This window comes from Calonectris borealis, chromosome 28 (genome assembly GCF_964195595.1).
Source record: "Calonectris borealis chromosome 28, bCalBor7.hap1.2, whole genome shotgun sequence".
NCBI lineage: Eukaryota > Metazoa > Chordata > Aves > Procellariiformes > Procellariidae > Calonectris > Calonectris borealis.
In genome coordinates, this window is record NC_134339.1 from 2,585,583 (window position 1) to 2,605,166 (window position 19,584).

Here is a 19,584-nt window from a genome sequence, read left to right on the forward strand (position 1 = left end):
AGATGACGTTTTTCGTCGCGCTCACCATTGTGCTACTCGTGCTTCTGCGGGGCTGCCCGGGCGAAAGCCGCCGATTCGCTCATGGGCGGAGGTTCTGCCTTAAAAGCCTGGTGAAGAATAGGAGTTGCGCTATTCGTAAAGGAGGAAACTCGGGCAGAATGTTGTTCTCAAAGAAAGTACGTGATAAGCAGGAAAATAAATGTCTACCACTCAGTTTTGATTCAGGAACAATATCCCCATTCCTTTCTCAAGCATGTTATGCTCCATGTTGTGATTTAGTTCAATATTCTGATTGTGTTTGCCAAATTACTTTTGCGCTATCTCACTTGGAGTGGGAGGCTTTTTTCATCTCACTGAAATACCGACAAAAAGCCTATCAACAGAAAAATCAGTAAAACTATTGCCACTGATATTTTACTTACAGTTTTGCTAGAAAGGGAGGATGTGGATAAATAAGGAATCTCTGGACTTTCTACAAACTTACAGGAAGCATTTGAAAAAGCAAAAGCTCCTGTGCCTACATTTCACGGAGTTGTAACGTGCTATCTCGCACTTCAATGCAGGATTTTGCCAAAAGTATATGACCTGCTTGGGTGTAGGCTCCTCTGCAGGACGTGTTTTGAAGGCAGATTACACAGCGGTATAAAGGATGGCTCTCTACAGCATGGATTCCTTAGAACACTTTCACAGCGAGTTAACGAAAAGTTTGTTGGTAAACAGACTCCACGTGTATGCCAAGGATGTGTTTAAATGCCGTTTGTTTCAAACTGAAATTAGGATAGCATTTTCAGTACTAGTTCCTGAAAATTTTCCTAGGGTAGCACAAGTTTAAGAGGAGGCTGCTGCTCTCACTCCCTGAGAAATCCCACAAATACAGCCACATTTCCAACTCTTGAGGTTCAGCTAGTTGGAGAATTTAGGACCAAATAAGGTTCTTGTTTGGATTGCAAAAGGCAGAAGTAGAAGCTTCTGTCCAAACTTCTCACCTTGGGAGCACTCGACTGTTGTGTGAAATGGGCTGTAGTATCTTTACGTGCCAATTTGTTTTGAGCATGAAGTGAGAAAAGCCACAAAGCTGAGGCTGACATAACACTGCTTTCATACCAGCACTTTAAAAATATCTGAAGTGCTGTTCCCCTCCCATAATCACCTCCGAGAATCCCACTCTCGTTGGGATATCTGAACTAGGTTTCCAGGCCAGTGCTATCACTTAAACCAAAGCAGCGACGCACAGAAGGAGGTTTGAGGCGGCACAGGTATGAAATTTTGAATGCCATGTGAAAAAGCAGGGGTTGCTGTTGTGTTTTGGGGGAGCTTTGCGCCTATTTCTACTACAGTAAAGGTGACTGACATATTAAAATGGGACCTCAGGAAGAGATTTTAAATTGATTTTTACTGAATTTAAGAGATGACATTACAAACAAGCCATTACATAAAGACTTAATATCTGCAGAAGCACATAAGCAGAAGAGTCAGTTGTCTTCCCAACGCAGCTCTACTCGTTCCATTATAAAAATGCATTTTCAACTTACGTTTAAGCCAGTGGAATATAAAATAAGAAAATTTTAAAAAAAATCCTGTCCATCACAGAGTTATGAATAAGTTATCTTCATTTTTTTCAATTATATACAAATGATACTTTCCAAAGGACAGCATAAGAAGAGTTTACACAAATAAACCCTCATTCTGACTTCTAAGTACTATTTACATCATTCTGTACATGGGTCTTTCAGATCTTCCCAGACCCTGAAAAGCAAGAAGGGAAAGTGTGACTATCCAAGCGTAGGAGCGGGTTGTTTCCAGCATCAGTCCCTCACATTTTGCCCCCTCAGAAGCAGGGACCTATTTACCTATAAGCAATTTAAAAGTTTGTTCTGAATATCTTCAAAGACTTGATTGTAAAGCTCATCTCTAGACTTCAGTCCATCTAAATAAACTGAAAGAAAAAGATGGAGGTTTCAGGCTGTAGGTTTCTGATCAGAACAAGATTTCTGTAGATTAGTTTTAAAATATTTCATACACTAAAATGACAACTTGTTTTCCAACTGGAAAAACAGAACCATCCTGAAAAAACTATGGCCCACAAAATTTCTTATCCCATCATAAAGAATGTAGCTTTTCTTCTTTTTTATTCTTTTTCCCCCTATAAGTGCTTATAATATGAAACAAAGGGAAGAAGTTCTTAGCTATAGAACTGCTTATATTTGTCTGGGCAGAAAGTAGGCCAGGATTACAACTTGGTAGTAAAAATAGTGCCTTGCATCATTACAGTTAAAGTTTCCTTGAATTAAATTACTGACTTCCTTAAAATCCAAAGTATAATGCCAAAGGATTTGTATTTAGGGAGGCTTACCAACATCAACGCCGCTGTCCTCCATTTCTTTCCTGTGTTTTAAGTACATGGGCCAGACGTGTCCATCAAAGAGACCCGGTGGGTCAGGAACAGTGTAGTTACGTGTGCTGCAAATATCAAAACGGAAAAGAACATCAGCACTGCCGGGATCGCACTGCCTCTTGCGCACGGCTAAAGTTAGTCTGAGAGCTGCTCAGTTGCATTTATGTAAAAGCTGATTGTCACAGTCCAATTTCTCATTGATATTGGTCTATCTTTTGCAACAAGTTTATTTAAGCACCCAAAGTGAATACAGAAGCTAGAGGTAGCCGATGAAGGCAAAGTGAGCAGTTTCTGGGGGCTTACTGATGCTCACAGGGGAAGCATGCAACTCTCTTCCTTTTGCACCGATGTGCTGATCTCCGTAAAACCTCCCCAAAGGGGACCACCAGACCTAAAGTTTCAGAAAATGCCACATAATAGTCTCTTTCTCCAATTAAATTGAAATTTTAAACTGTAATTCCAATTTGTAAGTGACACCAAAGTATCCCATTAATAGCAACATAAAGGTAGCCTGAAGGCTTGCCTCTAGTAGATAGTCTTTATTGGAAGGAAGGATTAGACTTGCATCAAAGAATCTTCTTACCTTCTCCTTCTTTTGCATTCATTGTATGGAACTGCCAAGTAGTAGCGTATGTCAAATAGGTCTATCAGTGGTCTAGGGTAGGGCAGAAAGAAAGAACGTGTCTATTTATTTTTTCTGACAAAGAAAAAGTGTTAAATCACCCCTGTAAGCTATAAAAATCTTTCTGCCTCTCTTATGTTTGTCTATTGTAGACAACAGAAGCGTAAGTGTTTTCATTAAGACACAAGCTAATGTATGGTAGGTTTATTAGTAGCTACCAAACATGAAGAACGATGGGTTTTGTAGGTCAGAATGGTATGGCAGTACTTTTCCCACTCAAGTACCTGCTACTAGCTACTGTGGAGGATCAGCCACTGGGCTGGGAAGACCTGGGGTGTGAACCTTGACTCTTTTTCTAGATGATTTCAAATTCCGCCTGCATTAGACCAAAGTTGCGATTCATCGATCTGATACGAACTGACTTATCAAACCATCTGGCCTGTTGTGCAGAAGCAAGCTGTCAAAATGTGCATGGGCACACAGATTTAGTACAAGGCAACTCATCAGCTCATGTTCTTTTACAGAAATACAGGCAGTTAGCTCTACCGCGGCTTGCTGCGTTGCGCTCCTATTAGGCTGAAGAAAATAAACCCAGAAAAATCCTTAAAGCAAATCTAGTTTGAACCTGGTGAAACTTCTAAAAGCCTGCTGAGGGTTGCATAAATGCTTAATATAGTATGAACGGAGCAAGCTCCAGTCCGTGGATGAAATGCTCCCTCTGGACGAAGGAAAGGCTCCCGTTAACAAGACGGAGCGCTTCAGAGGTATGTGTAACCTTCAGGAGAGATACCGAGAGTTACCTCCCTGGGGACAGGCCAAGAACACCAGGCAGTTTGCCAGTGCAGTCTCCAGTTGGCCATTATCGCTATGGGTAGTCCGAGACTGCCATTTTACATTTTCCATTCAGTTTGGAAAGCCAGAATGGTGCTGCTTGTCCTATGGTGCAGCTTATAAACAACTCCGTTTTTGCTAAGTGTCATGCACAGCTTGTTCTCTTGAAAGAGTTCTGTAAACAAAACTATAGTTTGGAGCCAAGAATCTTTTGCTCATCATGTTTACAGCATGCAATTTTCTGAAGTTTATATATTTAGCTATTGGAAGTTTTCTCTCTTCACTGCCAGTCTAGTCTCCCCATCTTCCTGCCAAGCATTTTTTCCCCATATTAAAAAAAGCAAAAAAGGTTGACCTTTGCTCCAATGTACAATTAATTACTAAGCTCAATTTAGTCAGTGTTAAACAAGCATGTGTATCACATGAGATAACTATTCCTAAATTCCAGGAGAGATTCCAAGTAGTGAATGCAGAACAGATTATCTCCTCGTTCTCATCAACAACCTTTTCAGGTCAAGGTTTCTGCACCGTGGTGGGAGACCAGGAGGGAAGCCTGTGCCTTCACTGCTGGCTCAGTATTTACAAGTTCTGATCTGAAGCTCCCTGTGCCCCAGAGTTCAAGGGTGTGCTCTAAATGAGAACTTCCTATGCTACCTTGAGAAAGTCACCTTGTGCACCTCACTTTTACCAGCATTTACTGGTAAATTTTACATTTTACATGAGAAAAATTCTTATGCACGATACCTCAGAACAAGGCAGGAAGGGTATATTAGTAAAAAGGATGTTTTAGCCCTGGCACTAAGGATCTAGTGTTCTTCCCTGGCAAAACCGCTAATAGTTCCCCAAACCTTACTTGTAATTATAAAGCAGGAAGCCTTCAATGACCAATATATGGATATCTTTGGAGGCTGGCTCTTTAGAGCCAGGCGTAACATTCACCCCGTGGGAACGGGCAAACTTCACTGGGTTCTCAATCCACGCACGCACAGTGCTCACCATTGCCTCCATATCCAAGGAGTCCAACACTAGTTAGAAGAAAGGGGGTGGGTGGGAAAAAGGCATACAATCAAATACCACGAACCACATAGGCTTGAAAGTATAATATAGAATGAACTTGTAAAATTGAAATTACGTAAATTTACTGTTAAATCTTTAATAATTAAAAAGAAATACTTAGGAAAAATATACATTACTGCATCCTATAGCGAGCACTGCTCTTACCATCCCATTGTTTAAAGCCGTCTTCCCCGACTTCTATTTGATCTTGTGGCTGAAATATAGTGAGCAATAAAACATTGCTGCAAACTCAGCGTGATCAGTTACCTAAGATCCGATCACAACCTGGACACTACTGCAATACACAACAAAGCAAGTGTTCACTTAATAAAACAGTTACAGACCCTAAATTTTAAGTTCCCATCTTTCACCAACCCCAAGAACTTTGCGTCAAGAAAACTTTTCAGTCAAGCCACTTTGGACAAAGAGTTCTAGGTTGATTTGATACAGTGTTATTAGCCAAAATACTACAGGCCCCTGTTTATAAGTCAACATATAAGAACTTAAAATGCAAATACAGTGTTAAGCAACTGCTAAAATTTACATATTCAATAATAGCTATTTTAACTCCTAACGGCTCTAATAAAAATGCAGGTCAGCATGGCATGATTTTTGATCACTTAGTTATAGCTTTAATTGCACGAGCATTTGTGAGCTAAAAGCACTAGTGAGAAGTTATATATCTTTATGGAAAATTCCTCCTCTATTTTAAGGGCTCATATCTGACCAAATTTGTGCATGAGGCTTCTGGCAAAGAGGCGCTTCCAAATGAGTCTCTTGTTCTGTTTCGTACGGCACGTGCTCCTGCAAAGGCAGGACAAACCGACCAGGTGGCTGCCGATGCTGGAGCACCTCGTGTGTCAGGGGATGACATAAAACTACTCCAAGCATGTTGCCACATCTCTTGGCCTTTCAGCTATGGTGGGGTCCAGCTATACTGTAATTCCTGTGAAACGGCTGCAGCGTACAGGGTTTAGTAACGCGGTTCTGATGGGACCGCTTCCCCTGCTGCTGTCCCAGAAGGCACCCAAGTCAGCACAGGTCTTCTGTATTCATCTTTGGCAATCTTTGAATCGGGTTTCTGATACAGAGCTGTCAAAGCTCCCCAGTACAACTGTCTTTCTGCATTTAAAGCAGTGTAAGGGTGCTTAAATCCTGAAGTATTATTTACAAGCAACATTCTTATTTAAATAAAATAAGGAAAGCCCAACATGGAGAAAATTATTTGTGCAGAGTACAGTAAATAACCTCTAACTTAGATCAGTTGTTTAACCTAAAGTTAGACTTGTTGTTAAAACTAAAGGAAGCTTTTGCTGCAACCGTTCTGTGCTCAGCTGTGCCAAGCTCCGCTTCTGTGGAAGCTGGCAGATAGTGACATTTGTAAAAGTCAGTATCTCCTCATCTGTCTAAAGTAATTTAAAACATTAAAAATATATATTTAAAGTAAATATATAAATCAGAAAATGTGTTACTCCTAAGCTGTCAACACTTACTTGGAAAGCATGCACAAGTATATAAAACTTACGGAGTGACCCGCTGCAACTATCACTACATATACAAGCAGCAGCTGATACTTTAAACACGGGGAGGAGCTCGGCTTACCTTGAAGAAGTCATCCTGATGGACCACACAGCAGTTGGGGAGCGCCTTGATGATTCTGTTGGTCAAGGTGGTTTTGCCACCGTTGGTGACGCTGCACAGAGAGGTGAGACGGAGGCGGGAGAATCGCGTTAGAGCCGCTGGGACCCTCCGACCCCCAGCGGGACGCTCTGAGGGGAGGCGAGCTCCGGCGCCGCCCCGCGCCCAGCCCGTTTGAATTTCCCGCCTCGCCGGCGCCACGGCGCGCGCTGGCCGCCGATTGGCTGTGACCGCCCTCCGCCCCGCCCCTTCCCCGCCGGCAACTGGCTGTGTCCGGCGCGCGCGGGCCCAGCCGTGACTCGCGCCGGTCCTAACGGCCGCGCTGCTTCCCGCGCGCTCAACGGTCGTGCTGAGGGAGCGCGGGGCCGCGCCGCCATCTCTGCCCCCCCTCAGAGCGGCTTCCCGGGCGGGGGGGCTGGCGGGGCTCCCCCGCTGCTGCTCTCCGCGAATCCACCCGAGCTGGGGGAAGCCCGGCGGGCGCCTCCTCAAGATGGAGGAGGAGGAGGCGGAGGCTGGGCCTTTTCTGCTGCGCGGCTGCAGCCGCTGAGCTGCCGGCCCTCCGGGGCCCTGTCATCCCCCGTGGCGGCGTCGGTAACCGCTGGCTCCTCTCCCCGCTGGGGCCCGGCAGGGCTGCCTCTGCGCAGGGCGCTGGCAGCTTCCGAGGGAGATGTAAAAGGCGCCCTTGCCGGCGTTCGTTGCCCTAAAACACCCTTGCTCGTTAGGAGGCTTACGCTCATCAGCTCCGTGATGAGTCAGGCTTGCAAAAAGTGCTTTTTAAAAATGCCTTAAATGAATTATGAATGAGGGAAGCTCGCTTTTTTTCTCAGAGAATGAGTCAGGCTTCCTTTTGCCTTCCTGCAAAGCCTGTTTTAATATAAATAACTTGAATCATCTTCCTCTCCAGAGGAGACAGCTGTCAAATCTGAATGTGCTTATTCCTAATTTTTTATTCAAAGGCTATAAAAACCTGACACTGTCTTTAACCCATGTGGTAAATCCAGGCCTTGCCCGGTGTCGGTTTTGCAAGCCCTTCTGCAGTCGGCGGGGATGCGCCAAGCTCTGTCGCCCCATCCTGAGCACACACGCAGGTTTGCTTCTAAACCCGACTTTGCTGGAGAAAAGAAAAGATTTTTGTACAGCCCCTGTCTTACTTGAAGCAGGATTTTTTCCTCTTTGTCTTTCAAAGAAGCTTTTAATGTCTAACTTAATATTGAAAATGTTCCTTTTCATAGCAGAGGCACACCACTCCCTTCATCTGACCTATAAAATTACTTGAAATACTTTTTTCTACTTCAGCATACCTCCTGTTAAGGCTATACAAGTTTGGTATATGCCACCCTGCAGAGCTCTCTGTCTTAAGTAAAAGCAGTGTGAATTTAGAGTCAGCAAGCTGCATCTTTTCTAGAAACCTGTAATAGTATTTTATAGTCAGATATATAATCTCCAAGACTTCAATCGTCTTACACACAACAATTAAATGGGAAGAAAAAGCAGTACGTACGCATGCAATATTAACAGGAACTTACCCTCCGATGCCTATGATGTATTTCATCTTCGCAGAGTTGCCTCCTTAGCAGGAATGTGGTGAGAAAAAACAAATTCAGAAAGGCTGAAATTACTTTCAGCGGAACAAAACTACACCTGACCCTTTTCCTCTCTGTTTTCCCCCACTCGGCTCTGCCTCGCCTTACTCCTTCATTGAAGGAAAAGGCGGGTTTGCCTCTGATTTATAGGGCCCTGCTGCAGTGCCCTTCCCTCCCGCCCGCCGTTTCCCCGCCCCGCCTGCTGATGGAGAAGCCCTGTGACTATCATGAGCCCAAGATGTCATATTTTGGAGCCGGATTAGCCAATCCTCACCTCGGCGATGGGGTCATGCGCGTTGCCGCTGCACCTGTTTCTGCACCCCTCGCGGACCCCCGCTCCGCTGCGCTGGCCGGCTTTGCTATAAATAGCTTTTTGGCAAGCTCTTCCTTTGCCTAAATTAGTAATGGGGTAGGTGGAAATGTCACCCCTTTTTACAATTCCTTTGGGAGTTCTGGGGAAGGCACAGAGGTGTACGAGGATATCATTAAGTGTCGTATTTTTTCCCTTGAAGTCAGACCAGCTGTCTCTGCCTTTCTCTTCATTTTTCCCAATTCCTATTTGATTATTTGAAATGCATCCAGGAATGTCATGAGAAGGATTTTTTTTGTTTCTCTAAACTTCTGATAGGGAAGGCAAGGGAACTAAATTTTTTTTTTTTTTTTTTTTTACTCCTTTTAGTGAAGCTCTTCAGAGAAAGGAATATGCAGAGGCTGATGAGTGAATCCATTTGGATCATTACCTTTTCAACCTTTCGGAGGAACTTTTTGAACAGCTTATTCTTTACACATAGACACAAAGTCATAAAATGATATTAGCTTTCCAGAGGGCCTCCTTCTCCACAGTTTACTCATGTAAGGTAGTGCTTTTTAAGGTAAGTTAATTCTAGCTGGACTGCTTCCTCAAGTAAATACCTCTCACCATGCGTGCACGTTGTGGAACCTGTACTTTAATTTCAATAATTTCAGATGCTTCTAAAATCAGGGCTGTCTTGAGAGATGTTAGGTAAAGGTAGAGTTAGCAACAGTTCTGAATGGTTTTTCAAATGAACATGATGTGAAGTATATAGTATGCATTTTTAAATAATATCTTGTCTAATAGAGCTTAAAGCATCCAAACCATTGTGTCCCTTTCTTCTTCCTTTTTATAAAATCAGTCTGTGGAAGTATTAAAAGGCAAATTAAATTAAGAGGCAAATTTAAATTAAAAGTAAAGATTCCTTGTCCTACAGCAGTTTGTAAAGGAATTGTAAAAAGACTTCTGACACAGATATCTAGATGTGTGGTGTCTTGTTCATTTTCTTTACAGCTTTGGAGTCTGCAGAGCCGATTCCTGCATCGTGATCTTGTGCTGATAGACGTGTGTGCAGCATGCAGCGAGCGTTGGAGCAGGGCTTGGCCCCTGGCTGAAGGTCATTACAGAAACTGGTGTCACAGTGGGGTGATTTTCACTGTGCTCAAAGCAGTAGATGCAGGCTACTATTCTAGTTTTTTTGTAGTGCCTCCATCATTTTCTCGCTGGCTACAAAGTACTGTCTCTTGAGCTTTTCAGCTGTTATAGTGTAAAACCAACATATTCAGAATTTAACCATCAAGAATCTGAGGAAAGCGTTTTTGAAGGAGTATTCCTCAAAATGACTCATGAGGGGTGGGAGGGGTGCAGCTCCAGCACCACAGGCAGTCGCTAATCCAGGCTATCGAGATGCACCTTAGGGCTCACAGCTGCCTAGATGTGCAGGGGTGTGTTTTGTGGAGCTTTCTCATACACCGTCGTTTTGGGGCTATCTAGGCAGGTTGTTCCATAAGTTCTATAGGAGCCTATAGAACATTTTAGTTCTGGCAGTTAGTGGCATCTCTTTTGGCCCACATGGTATCCTATGGCTTAATCATCTCACACCTTATTAATATCCCCAGTGTTTTGTGACTACCTTTTCCTCAAATTGGGTAATTGTTTGATAACATTAAGTTTTATTCAGAACAACTGCTCCCAAGCTGTATTTAACTTGAATTTTTCTGCTTCTATTTCAGGCCTAAAGAAGGGCTTTGTGGCCTAATACCTTGTTTGTCTCACCCCAGCTATGTCTGTTGATCTAATAAAAGATGTTACTTTCCCCTACAAAGCTATTTTATGCTCATCGGCCGTAAGGTCAAGGCCCAGTGCTTTGATAAAATGACCTGATCATGAATAAACATGCTCTGCAAATTAGAAGATTAGTAACTGTCAGAGATGTAAGGTTCTGGAAGTCTTGCAGTGAAGATATTGGAGGCAAGAAAAGAAATTGGTTTTAAGATAGAGCCTGGTAAATATGAGAATGGGATTATAGGGAATGGTCTTTTCCAGTCTATTATGCTGTCTTAATTCTGTGTGTTTAACGAATAGGCCTCAGCCAGTGTTTCCACTGTAATTATTATTTATGGTCAACATTAGCACACTATTTGATTGCTCCTGGAGACATCACTTGCAAGTTATACTTTCATCATCATTTCCAAGGTAGCTACGTAGAGTGATCGCTCCAGAGAAATTTGGAGCTCGAATTTTTGAATATGAACGAGACATGACTCTCAGGGAAATTAGATTTCCAATAGCTGCCCGTCACTTTAAGCACAGCACAGCATTTGCAGCAGAGAGTCACCAAGTCAGCCTCTCAGCCGGTGAAAATTGTCATTGTGCAATGAAGTGGAGCAATGCTAATTTACACCAACTGAAAATGTGACCTAAGATTAACTCTCTGCTCAAATTTTTCATGCTCTTCATTGTGTTTCTCTTCTGTCCATGAGCTAGGAAGGTGTCCTGGTTAAGAAAGCAAACAGTGTGTTACTTCAGTGTTTATTTTACCACATTTGACCTTATGTGCTAGCAAAAAACTGGGAGTTGTATAGAAGTTAGGAGGGGACATCGGACTCAGCTGCCTCTGATCCAGCCCTCTTTACATTGGAGTCATGCTAATCCAAATATTTTTGGAACATGACATCCTTGAGATGAGTGAGAATTGTGTTCTGCCCTGTTGGATTTACTAATATGAATGTGCTTCAGAAATACAGGTTGGGTTTTTGCATTGAAAAAAATGAGTATTTGGCCTAAGATGTGTCAAAATAAACAATACATTTCTAGTATAGATAGCAAACAAAAAATAATTGCGGCAGTAGCAGCAGCAGTTCCAAATACTAAAATATTTGGCAGAGTTGTTTGGCATTAGTGAATTCCAGAACAGTGAAGTCCCACTATCTCTATAAAGAATGTTAAAACTCTGTTTCTTCTGAAAATCGGAAGAATGAAGGACAGAAGGCGCATTCTTCTGTTATGTGTGGGTTTTTTTTTTTTAAGCTCACAGTTGCAAATCTCGTTCATGTAGCCCTTAGTGTAAAAGTTTGGGTTTTAAACCTTTTCTTCACGGTCCCTCAGTTCTCCTGTGGATGTGTCTGGTTTTTCCTGCGTTTGTTTTTAAGCTACTTGACATGATTTTTCTATCACCCGTATTCATATTCATGCACCAAACATCCAGTGAAATCGTATTCACCCACATAGCTCAAATTCTCAGATTCCTGGACGGCCTCAGACTTGCTGTTCCTTTAGGTGGTGGCATGTGCCTGCCTGTATTTGGAGATCTCGGGCATTTCAGCTGTCTGCTTCCCTAAGGACAAAAAAGACCTCGTACAAAAAACTGTCTGAAATGAATGGTGACCGTTACACTTACCAGCTACAACAAACTTTACCCAACCCGTAAAAATATGTCTATGCAAATGCCAAGTGTTCATAAATGCTTTTTTTAGCAAGTTATGTTAGCCACATTTCTCTGTGAGTTATGTGTTGGTCATCTGAAACTTCCTTTTTTTGGGGCTTGTTTATCCTGCAGATACGTTATCTACTTGACACTTTACTAACACAAATACCATTCAACAGTGTGCTTCAATCAAAGATAGAAAATGTTCCCTCTCTTTACATTATTTTTAGAATACTAATGTTTACTAAAAGTTTCATATTAATCTTCTTTGTTAAAACTAAGATAAATTTGGCAGAAGCCAGTTTAATATTCATGGAGCAATCATGATATCATTTCCCCGGGGTAGTTTAGTTTTTGTGTGTCCACTGACCTTTCTGTTGCAGAATATGACTCATTTATTCTAAAGCTTTAATTCAGAATTTAAATCCTTCGCTAATCATAAGACATTGAGGCATGAGCAAGGTTATGCCAAGGTTCCTTCTGCTAGAGACCTGAGGGAGGGGGCTGGGTGAGACAGCACACCAGCTACTGGAAGAACAGGCAAAGGAATGAGAGTAATTTTCACTTGTGAATTTTTAAATTGTGGGTTTATTTATTCTTTCCAGGGAGAGTCTTTCTCCAAGGCTTTGGAAGCTGCTCGTGTCTCGGCAATGCAAAAACTGTCATACCCCCTCTGGAGGAAGGCAGGCTTTTATTTTAAACAAAAATGAGAGAGAGAACATCAACGGAACAGTACTTCACTGTTAACTGCCAGTAACTAGAACAGGTAATAGTAAGGAAAATTAGGCTAGTAGAATAACAAGCTTAAATACTATAATGCTTAACTAGCTGGCATCTTGTCACAGTGATATGCGGAGTGGCTGGCAGCCAGGAGCTGCCGCTGTCAGTGGTGATATTTTCTGCCATTGCTGCAGCTGATCCCACGGCTGCTGTTGGTGGTAGAGGGTCTGTCATCCCGTGGAGGAGGCAGGGACAGCGTGGTGGACAGGTCACACTCTGAGAACTTAGGCAAGACGGGATCGGGGAGAAGCAGCTGTGCACGCAAGAAAAATACATTGAAGAAGATGAAAACGTTTCAGTATATCGTTACTTTGGGGATATTCTAGAATATCTAAAAAATATTCTAGAGGGAAGGAAAGGCGATGGAGCCTGAATGGAAGGACAAGAGGGTAAATGTCAAAGGAATGGATTAAGAGATAATCTGAAGTGAAGACTGTGAGGGAAGGGAAAACTGGAGCCCAAAGGCAGCCAGCTCATTACTGAAGAAGTCCAATCAGAGATGGAGAAATTATTCTAAATTCTCAGTTCTCAAAGTATCAGGTTCTGCAGTTGTTTTGCTCCCCACGCTGCACTTCCCAAACTTTTCCTGACTGGAGCCCTTTGGAGCTGTTGACCACGATGCTGCAAGAAAGGATCCTCTTTGGATTTCAGTGGTCTACATGAGGAATTTGTTTCATGGGATTAGTGGATATAGAGGGAAAAAGGAGTAAGATATGCAAGAAATGCTTCTATTTTGTATCTGTGGGGTGCCAGGTAACAATTGCAGTAATTCCAGGGATAAATTTTTAAAAAGATGCCAAACATTTCTAGTGTCATTTGACAGCTGGCATATGTTTATAAATGTGTGACATTGTTAAATTAGTTAGTCCTGGTCTGTGTGTTACTATAAATTGTATAGTCAGTACCAACAAATTAGAAGCATTTTTAAAAAGTAATAGAATCCCAGTTTTTAATTCTCTGGTTTATATTCTAGGAGAGAGAAATGTCTAGCCTAGCTCCCCACTCAGTTGCATCTTTTGGCCAGTGTAGATCGTACTGATGGATGAGAAGAGAGAAAGTAAGCAAAATTTGAAGGTAGTTTGGAAAATGAAGAAGGATGGAGAATGAGTAAGGCATGAAATAAGTGTTCAAGCTTTTTGCAGCAAACACACCATGAAGAAGCTGAGCTGCAAGGCGTGTTGTTAAGGTCTGATGATTCATCCAGCGCTCCAAAATATTCTGACAATTTTTCAGGTATGTTTGACAGACTCTTCGCTATCAGTCTGAATAGGTAATATACAGACAACAGGGGGAAGTTTTCCTTTTCTTGCTGTTAAAAGCTCATCCTTGCCCATGCTGCCTCATGCTGAGGTTGGTAGTGCGAAGCCAGCTCTCAGGTTTTGAGGTAGGTTTTGAGGTTTCCCTATGCTGTGGCCCTTGCTACCCTGGCATCTATGAAATTCCCAAGCTACAATCCTCCCACTCCACCACGCTCCACTTGCCCATTGGAGACACTCTCTGTCACAGCAGGATTTCACAAGGGGAAATAAAGAAGCCCTCTGCGTTGGTACAGCTGATAAAAAGGTGCCTCAAGAGAGCAAAGAATTCAGCTAGGGTTGGGGGAGGAGAAAGGCAGGCAACCACAGGGTTCCTGTTTTTCTCTTTAGCTTTTGTGTGTTGCTTGTCCCTACCATGCCACCACCTCTGTGGGGTGCATTTCTGGGTAAACTGTCTCTTTTAAATGTTTCTACCAACTCTAAATGTTACCAAAGATTTTTCTGCTCTTTTCTGCATTCTTAGCATTCCTTTGCAGCTTCTTCCTGACCCTTCCTTTCTGTTTCCTCCTGCACCATCCCGGTTCCTGCATGACTGGTTCCTGAGAGATGCTTCAGTGCAGCCCCTGTCAGAACATCATGGTGCACTTTAATCCCCTGTGTCACTCGGACATACGGGACTAAGCCTATTCTGGACTGCAGCCTTGCAGCCTGAGCCTTGAAGGCCACTTGCCACAGAGTTTAAAATGGGTGACTTGTCCTCTGAGTTATTTTGGCTTCAATTTGGGTTATTCTGAGTTCTGTTTTAAAGAAACAGAGGATATCAGTTCTGATCGTTGTCTAGGATATATATAGTGGATATATGGGATATATATAGGATATATATACTCTAGTATACACTCTTTCTTCTGATAACACTTAAGAAAAATCAGGGTGCTTCAGTGTGTTGTAGTTGCTTATCCAGATATAATCCTGGGGTAAAAAACAATTAAGTACACTCAGCAGGGTGTGCAGGGCTAACACCTTGAATGTATTTTATAAAGGAAATGCTGTAAATAGAAGACAAGTTAATGAATGCACATTTCTCTTCCTCCGTTCTTTGTGGTTCTCTCCTGTTCGATGCCATTAATACCTGTGTTGCTATTCTTCACTTATAGCCATGCTATACGTTCAGTGCTGTGCTAAGAACAGAGCCCATGCTGCCTTTTTGTGGTCCCCTCACCTGCCTTGGCTAGAGGTATCTGAAAAAAAAGAACAAAATTCTCCCTTCGCTAGGAGCGAACTGCTTGCCTTCCTGGGCGCTCTGACATGTGGGTATGGGATCCAAATTGGACGGCAGAACAATTACCTCCTGTTTTCTGGAATCAGTGTACTCTCAGTGTTAGTCCTTGTATATTTGATCTCATTTCAGGGGCACAGAGGTACCTGGGGCCGGGCTGCTTCTTCCACAGCTACAAGATGCCAGGAGGAGCTTACAGACCGGTTCTGCCCCCGAAGGGAGAGTAGTTCCAGTGATATAGGAAGATCATTTCTTACCTCCACCCGAGTCACCCTGAGGATGGGGTTCGTCTCAGAGTTCAAGGTCTGACGGTAGGATGGATGGGCTGAGTCATCCTCCGGAGGTGCCTTGTTCTGCCTATTGACCATGGGCCACTACAGTGACCGCCCAAACTTAGACTATATGTGTAACTCAAAGATGGCTAAGGTTTGGGGAGGGAGATCCTGCGCAGGGAGGTGATCTTCACTGAATAAACTAAGTTGCTGCGGAGGCATTTTATATAAAAATGTAGTTCTCCTGGTAGATTTACTGATGTGACTAACATTTTGTAAGACTATTTTTGTTGTTAAAGACAAACAGACAAAGGATACTATCTTCAATTTTAGTAAAAACTTATGACAGCAACACCATAAGCAGACCACTTATTTTCATTACCAGGTTTGTCGGTTTTTGGTGTTTTGGGGGGTTTTTTTTGTAATACATTAAAACTTGGCCACACACACTGTGTTCATATTGAAATTTCCCATGCTGAGAGACTGGCTCAGGCTAATAGTTTTTGGTAAGTTTTTGCTAAAATAAGTTGGGTGCTTGATATAATGAGTTTAGCAAAAATTCACTGTTTTGTTTATATATCTATATAATTCATTTATTTTTAGTTTGCTTTGGAAAAAGAATTCCACAAAAATAGACATACACAACAAGCTACATTAAAAGAATTTTAACACTGCAAAATTAACATACCTATGAGCTAGGTGCCCTGTGTAAAAGAATATTTTCCATTTATCATGTAATTAATGACTGTGTTGTAACACACAAACAGAAAGGGTTGATAGCCTTTTAATTCTTAAAATGGATTTTAAGAAAGGTTCCTTAAAATGGATTTTTGTGCATGTAATCTTTTCAAAGAGGCTATATTTGGAATTTAGCACATTGTTCAGGTGGTAGAAATATTGATCATTAACATTTATTTATTTGACTGCAGTGTGATGTACTAATAACAATCAAACCACAAGAAATAAGGGAGTAGAAATTTTGGGCATTTAAAAAAATGAAAAAAATGTTAAGATGGAGTAACATGATGCGAGAATACTGACTGTTCTTTGCCTGGTGTGAGGAGTTATCCGGATTTAGGAGACTGTAGGTTGTTTGGGGCAGGATGGGGGACACTAAGAACAGAATCAAGTTTATTTTGATGCAGTGCTGCTTGCTTACAGTAACGGGAGGAGTCAATGTCTTTACATTTAAGCCCAGTCAGTCTTTAGCTCGAGTACTCTCACAATTAGTTTTTCTAAACGCTGTGTTCTGAGCATGCATTAGCTATATTGTCCAATCCATACCCATAATTTCTCTTTTCTTTCCATTCCAGGTATTAAATCTTATTCTTACAACTCTCATTTGGGCATTATTAACTTTTATCTTGAGGTTGAGTTTTCCATTGTGGCTGTTCTCTGATGGACTAAAAAAAATACAACCCATCTAAAATGAATTTTAACTGGAATGTATTGGCTTTCCCTTCTGCTTCAAATCTCTTCTCAAAACTCAGCTCTTCAGCTGGCATTCCCTTGTTAATCTCCAGTCTTATGTTACTCAGGGAAAGCGACTGCTTTTGATCATATTAGATTGTTAAACAAAAGATCAAGTACACAAAAAGTCTCAAACATCCTGAGAAGTTAACCCAAGGTGACAAGTTGAATGATCAAAGTACTAACCTCCCCTGTGCTAAAAAAGGAAGGAATGTTCTATTGCTTTCTCTCTTTTTCACTGGCATTATCGCTTCGTTTTCCTCCCCTAGGTTATGATTCATTTCACTGGCAGTCTAAAAGATATGTGTGTAGTGTAAAGCTAGATATTTAGCTATGTCTCTTATCAGTGGAGAGAGAAAGGCATCACCACAGAGTGATTCATCCCATCCTAAGACAGGTGAAGTCATCTCTCTCTTTTCATCGACTGTAGAGGGAACCTGAAGCTAATTTAGACTCCATATCTAATTTTTAGGTTGATAAAATTAGGTGAGATTAATCTTATCCCTAGTGTTGAGGTTAATTGTTCAGAGAAGATTCTAATTGTTTTAAACCGGGGATCTTGGTTTCTATCTGTGGCGCATCATGATTAGCAATGATGGCAAACGCCTCAGAATAGTCTATGCCGTAATTAGCATGTTCTTGATTATTGCTTTGTTCAGGAACCTCAGTCATTTTGAAGGGAAGAACAGTCACGTAATGCACATGTGGGAGAAGAGATTTCCACTTGGGTGACAGTTTAGTTCACAACTCTTGTGACAGAAGAGGTTTCAGTACTGAGAAGGAGTGGGAAAATACTGACTTTTCATTCAAACTGCAAAAGTGAGGTCTAGGTGGAAAATTATTTTATGTTTTGAAAGAAAGACAAGCTTGTGTTTTATATTTTTAAGTCACGCAATATGGTGATGTTATGTTTTTTTCTGCCTTAAAATTAAAGCTGATTGTGGAGTAAATGTGAGATTCGTGAAGGCAGCATGCAATTTAGGTGTGTTTTAGGCACCTGATTCAAAGAAAATGAGCCATGAAAACTAACTGTGCCGTCGATGGAGAGTTTATAGTGTCTAAACTTTTATTGAAAAATTTCCAGAAAATTTACCTGATGTTCTGCTATTGATCTTAATCACAGGTGCCACTCTCTTGGTTAAAAGGGGTATAAATACACCTGGATCACAGGTCCCATCGAGAAAAGTGAAGTAAGTGTCCCAACTCATGCATCCGACACAGAGTGCTGCAGCAGAGGTTTGCAGATAAGCACTTAAGAAAACATGGCACAGGTAAATTAAGTGCTGAGAAGAGCAGTAAACAGTTAATATTTATCTTTTCTCTCCCGTTTTGCCAAAAACCCTCAAACCAACAATGTAATCTTAGTATATTTGCAAGATTCTGTGTTTTTTTGAGTGCCTCTCTTCTCTATCTTTTAAACTGCAGCCAGCTTGCTGCAGAGGTCTTTTAAAATGTCTCTTCTAGGGAATATTTGTAGCTTTTAAAGACTGCTAAATGACAATAATAATATAAAATTGCAATCAGTCAAATAGAGGAATATAATGTGGCTAATGGAAAACTACAGTGAGGGGTGATTAAAGGGTATGTTTTCTTTTGAGGAAGGACATCTTGTCTTCTGATCGGGAAACTTTGTTGCTTTGGTAGGGTAGCAGCTAATCCTATTTCTTGTGGCATGGTGTAGTCATAACACCACGAGCTTTTGAACTTTGTCTGCTGTATTGGTTGCATTCTTTGTGCTTAGAGCTGGGTTTTGGCATACCTCAACCAAGACTCCCTGTCTCCTTTTTTGTCATCATTGACCAGATTCCTTCACCACACACCACTGATGCTAGTGGCCTTTTGGTGCAAGGCCACTGGAAATATTTAAGAACTGTTTCATTCATAACCTAAAAGCATGTGCCTACATCAGAGGCGCTGCAAAAGCAAGTAAATACAGGATTTTATAGTATGCTGCCTGGGGTTAGCAGCATACTACTGTTAGACCCCTGGAACAACAGGTTCCTACACTGTTATTGTCCACACAAATTTAATATTTGAGACATAGCATTGCAATTCCTTCTACAAATTTTTGTATATAAATTTAACAAAAAATCAGAGAGGATGAGCAGAAAAAATGTTGTTGATACTAATATGATTGGGGCAGAGGTTTTTTGGTGAAAATAAAATCACAGCAAAAATCTGCAAAAAATCTACTTACATACGTACAGCAAAAGTGTAGCGCTATGAATATATACCCATTTAAACTAATATGCATTTCCTGAATGAATTATTTCACAGCATGAATACAGTAATGCTTGTTATAGGATTAGAATTGTATATATTCATACTTCAATTCATTAATTGAAATATGTTAATAACCTATCTAAAAACCACTCAAATTAGACATCTCAGACATTTTCCTGTAAATACTTGTTCATAAGGGTTTGGGGTTTTTTTCTGTTTAAGCGGCTTTGGGTTGTTTTTTTTTGTGTGAGTTTGTTTTTACAATTTAATTCCCAATCATTTCATCAATTCGAGTATAAAAAAGATATGTAAAAATAATGTGAGATTAAAAAACCTGAGACAAGTATGGTTCTGTACAGGTTGATAGAAACCCAAGGGAAGCAATTTTTCCATGACTCTTTTCTAAAGCATAACACTGAGGGAAACTTGGAAAGATCATATGCCATGTTGGTAGAATAGAAGT

The 19,584-nt window shown here is 41.4% G+C and overlaps 1 protein-coding gene and 2 long non-coding RNA genes across 4 annotated transcripts; 2 read left to right on the forward strand and 1 right to left on the reverse strand.

Moving 5' to 3' along the window:
- Positions 1-1,374: 1,374 nt before the first annotated feature.
- On the reverse strand, positions 1,375-8,509 carry NMRK2 (nicotinamide riboside kinase 2). Of its 2 annotated transcripts, XM_075175386.1 has the most exons (8): positions 8,069-8,498; positions 6,507-6,597; positions 5,070-5,118; positions 4,702-4,873; positions 2,979-3,050; positions 2,354-2,460; positions 1,851-1,936; positions 1,375-1,746 (listed from the first exon to the last, which is right to left on the reverse strand). In XM_075175386.1, exons 1-7 carry the CDS (start codon positions 8,092-8,094, stop codon positions 1,851-1,853), a joined length of 603 nt encoding a protein of 200 aa, XP_075031487.1. In that variant the 5' UTR covers positions 8,095-8,498; the 3' UTR covers positions 1,375-1,746. The 2 variants fall into 2 exon arrangements, with proteins under 2 accessions (XP_075031487.1, XP_075031488.1); XM_075175387.1 differs by lacking the exons at positions 1,375-1,746; positions 1,851-1,936 and having other exon boundaries at positions 2,368-2,786; positions 8,069-8,509.
- A 20-nt stretch (positions 8,510-8,529) lies between these two features.
- Positions 8,530-10,276, forward strand: LOC142093840 (uncharacterized). The gene is made up of 3 exons (XR_012677548.1): positions 8,530-8,997; positions 9,432-9,534; positions 10,151-10,276. It is a non-coding gene; the product is annotated as an uncharacterized LOC142093840 (long non-coding RNA).
- A 1,967-nt stretch (positions 10,277-12,243) lies between these two features.
- Positions 12,244-15,866, forward strand: LOC142093760 (uncharacterized). The gene is made up of 3 exons (XR_012677524.1): positions 12,244-12,610; positions 13,598-13,857; positions 15,289-15,866. It is a non-coding gene; the product is annotated as an uncharacterized LOC142093760 (long non-coding RNA).
- The last annotated feature ends 3,718 nt before the right edge of the window (positions 15,867-19,584 follow it).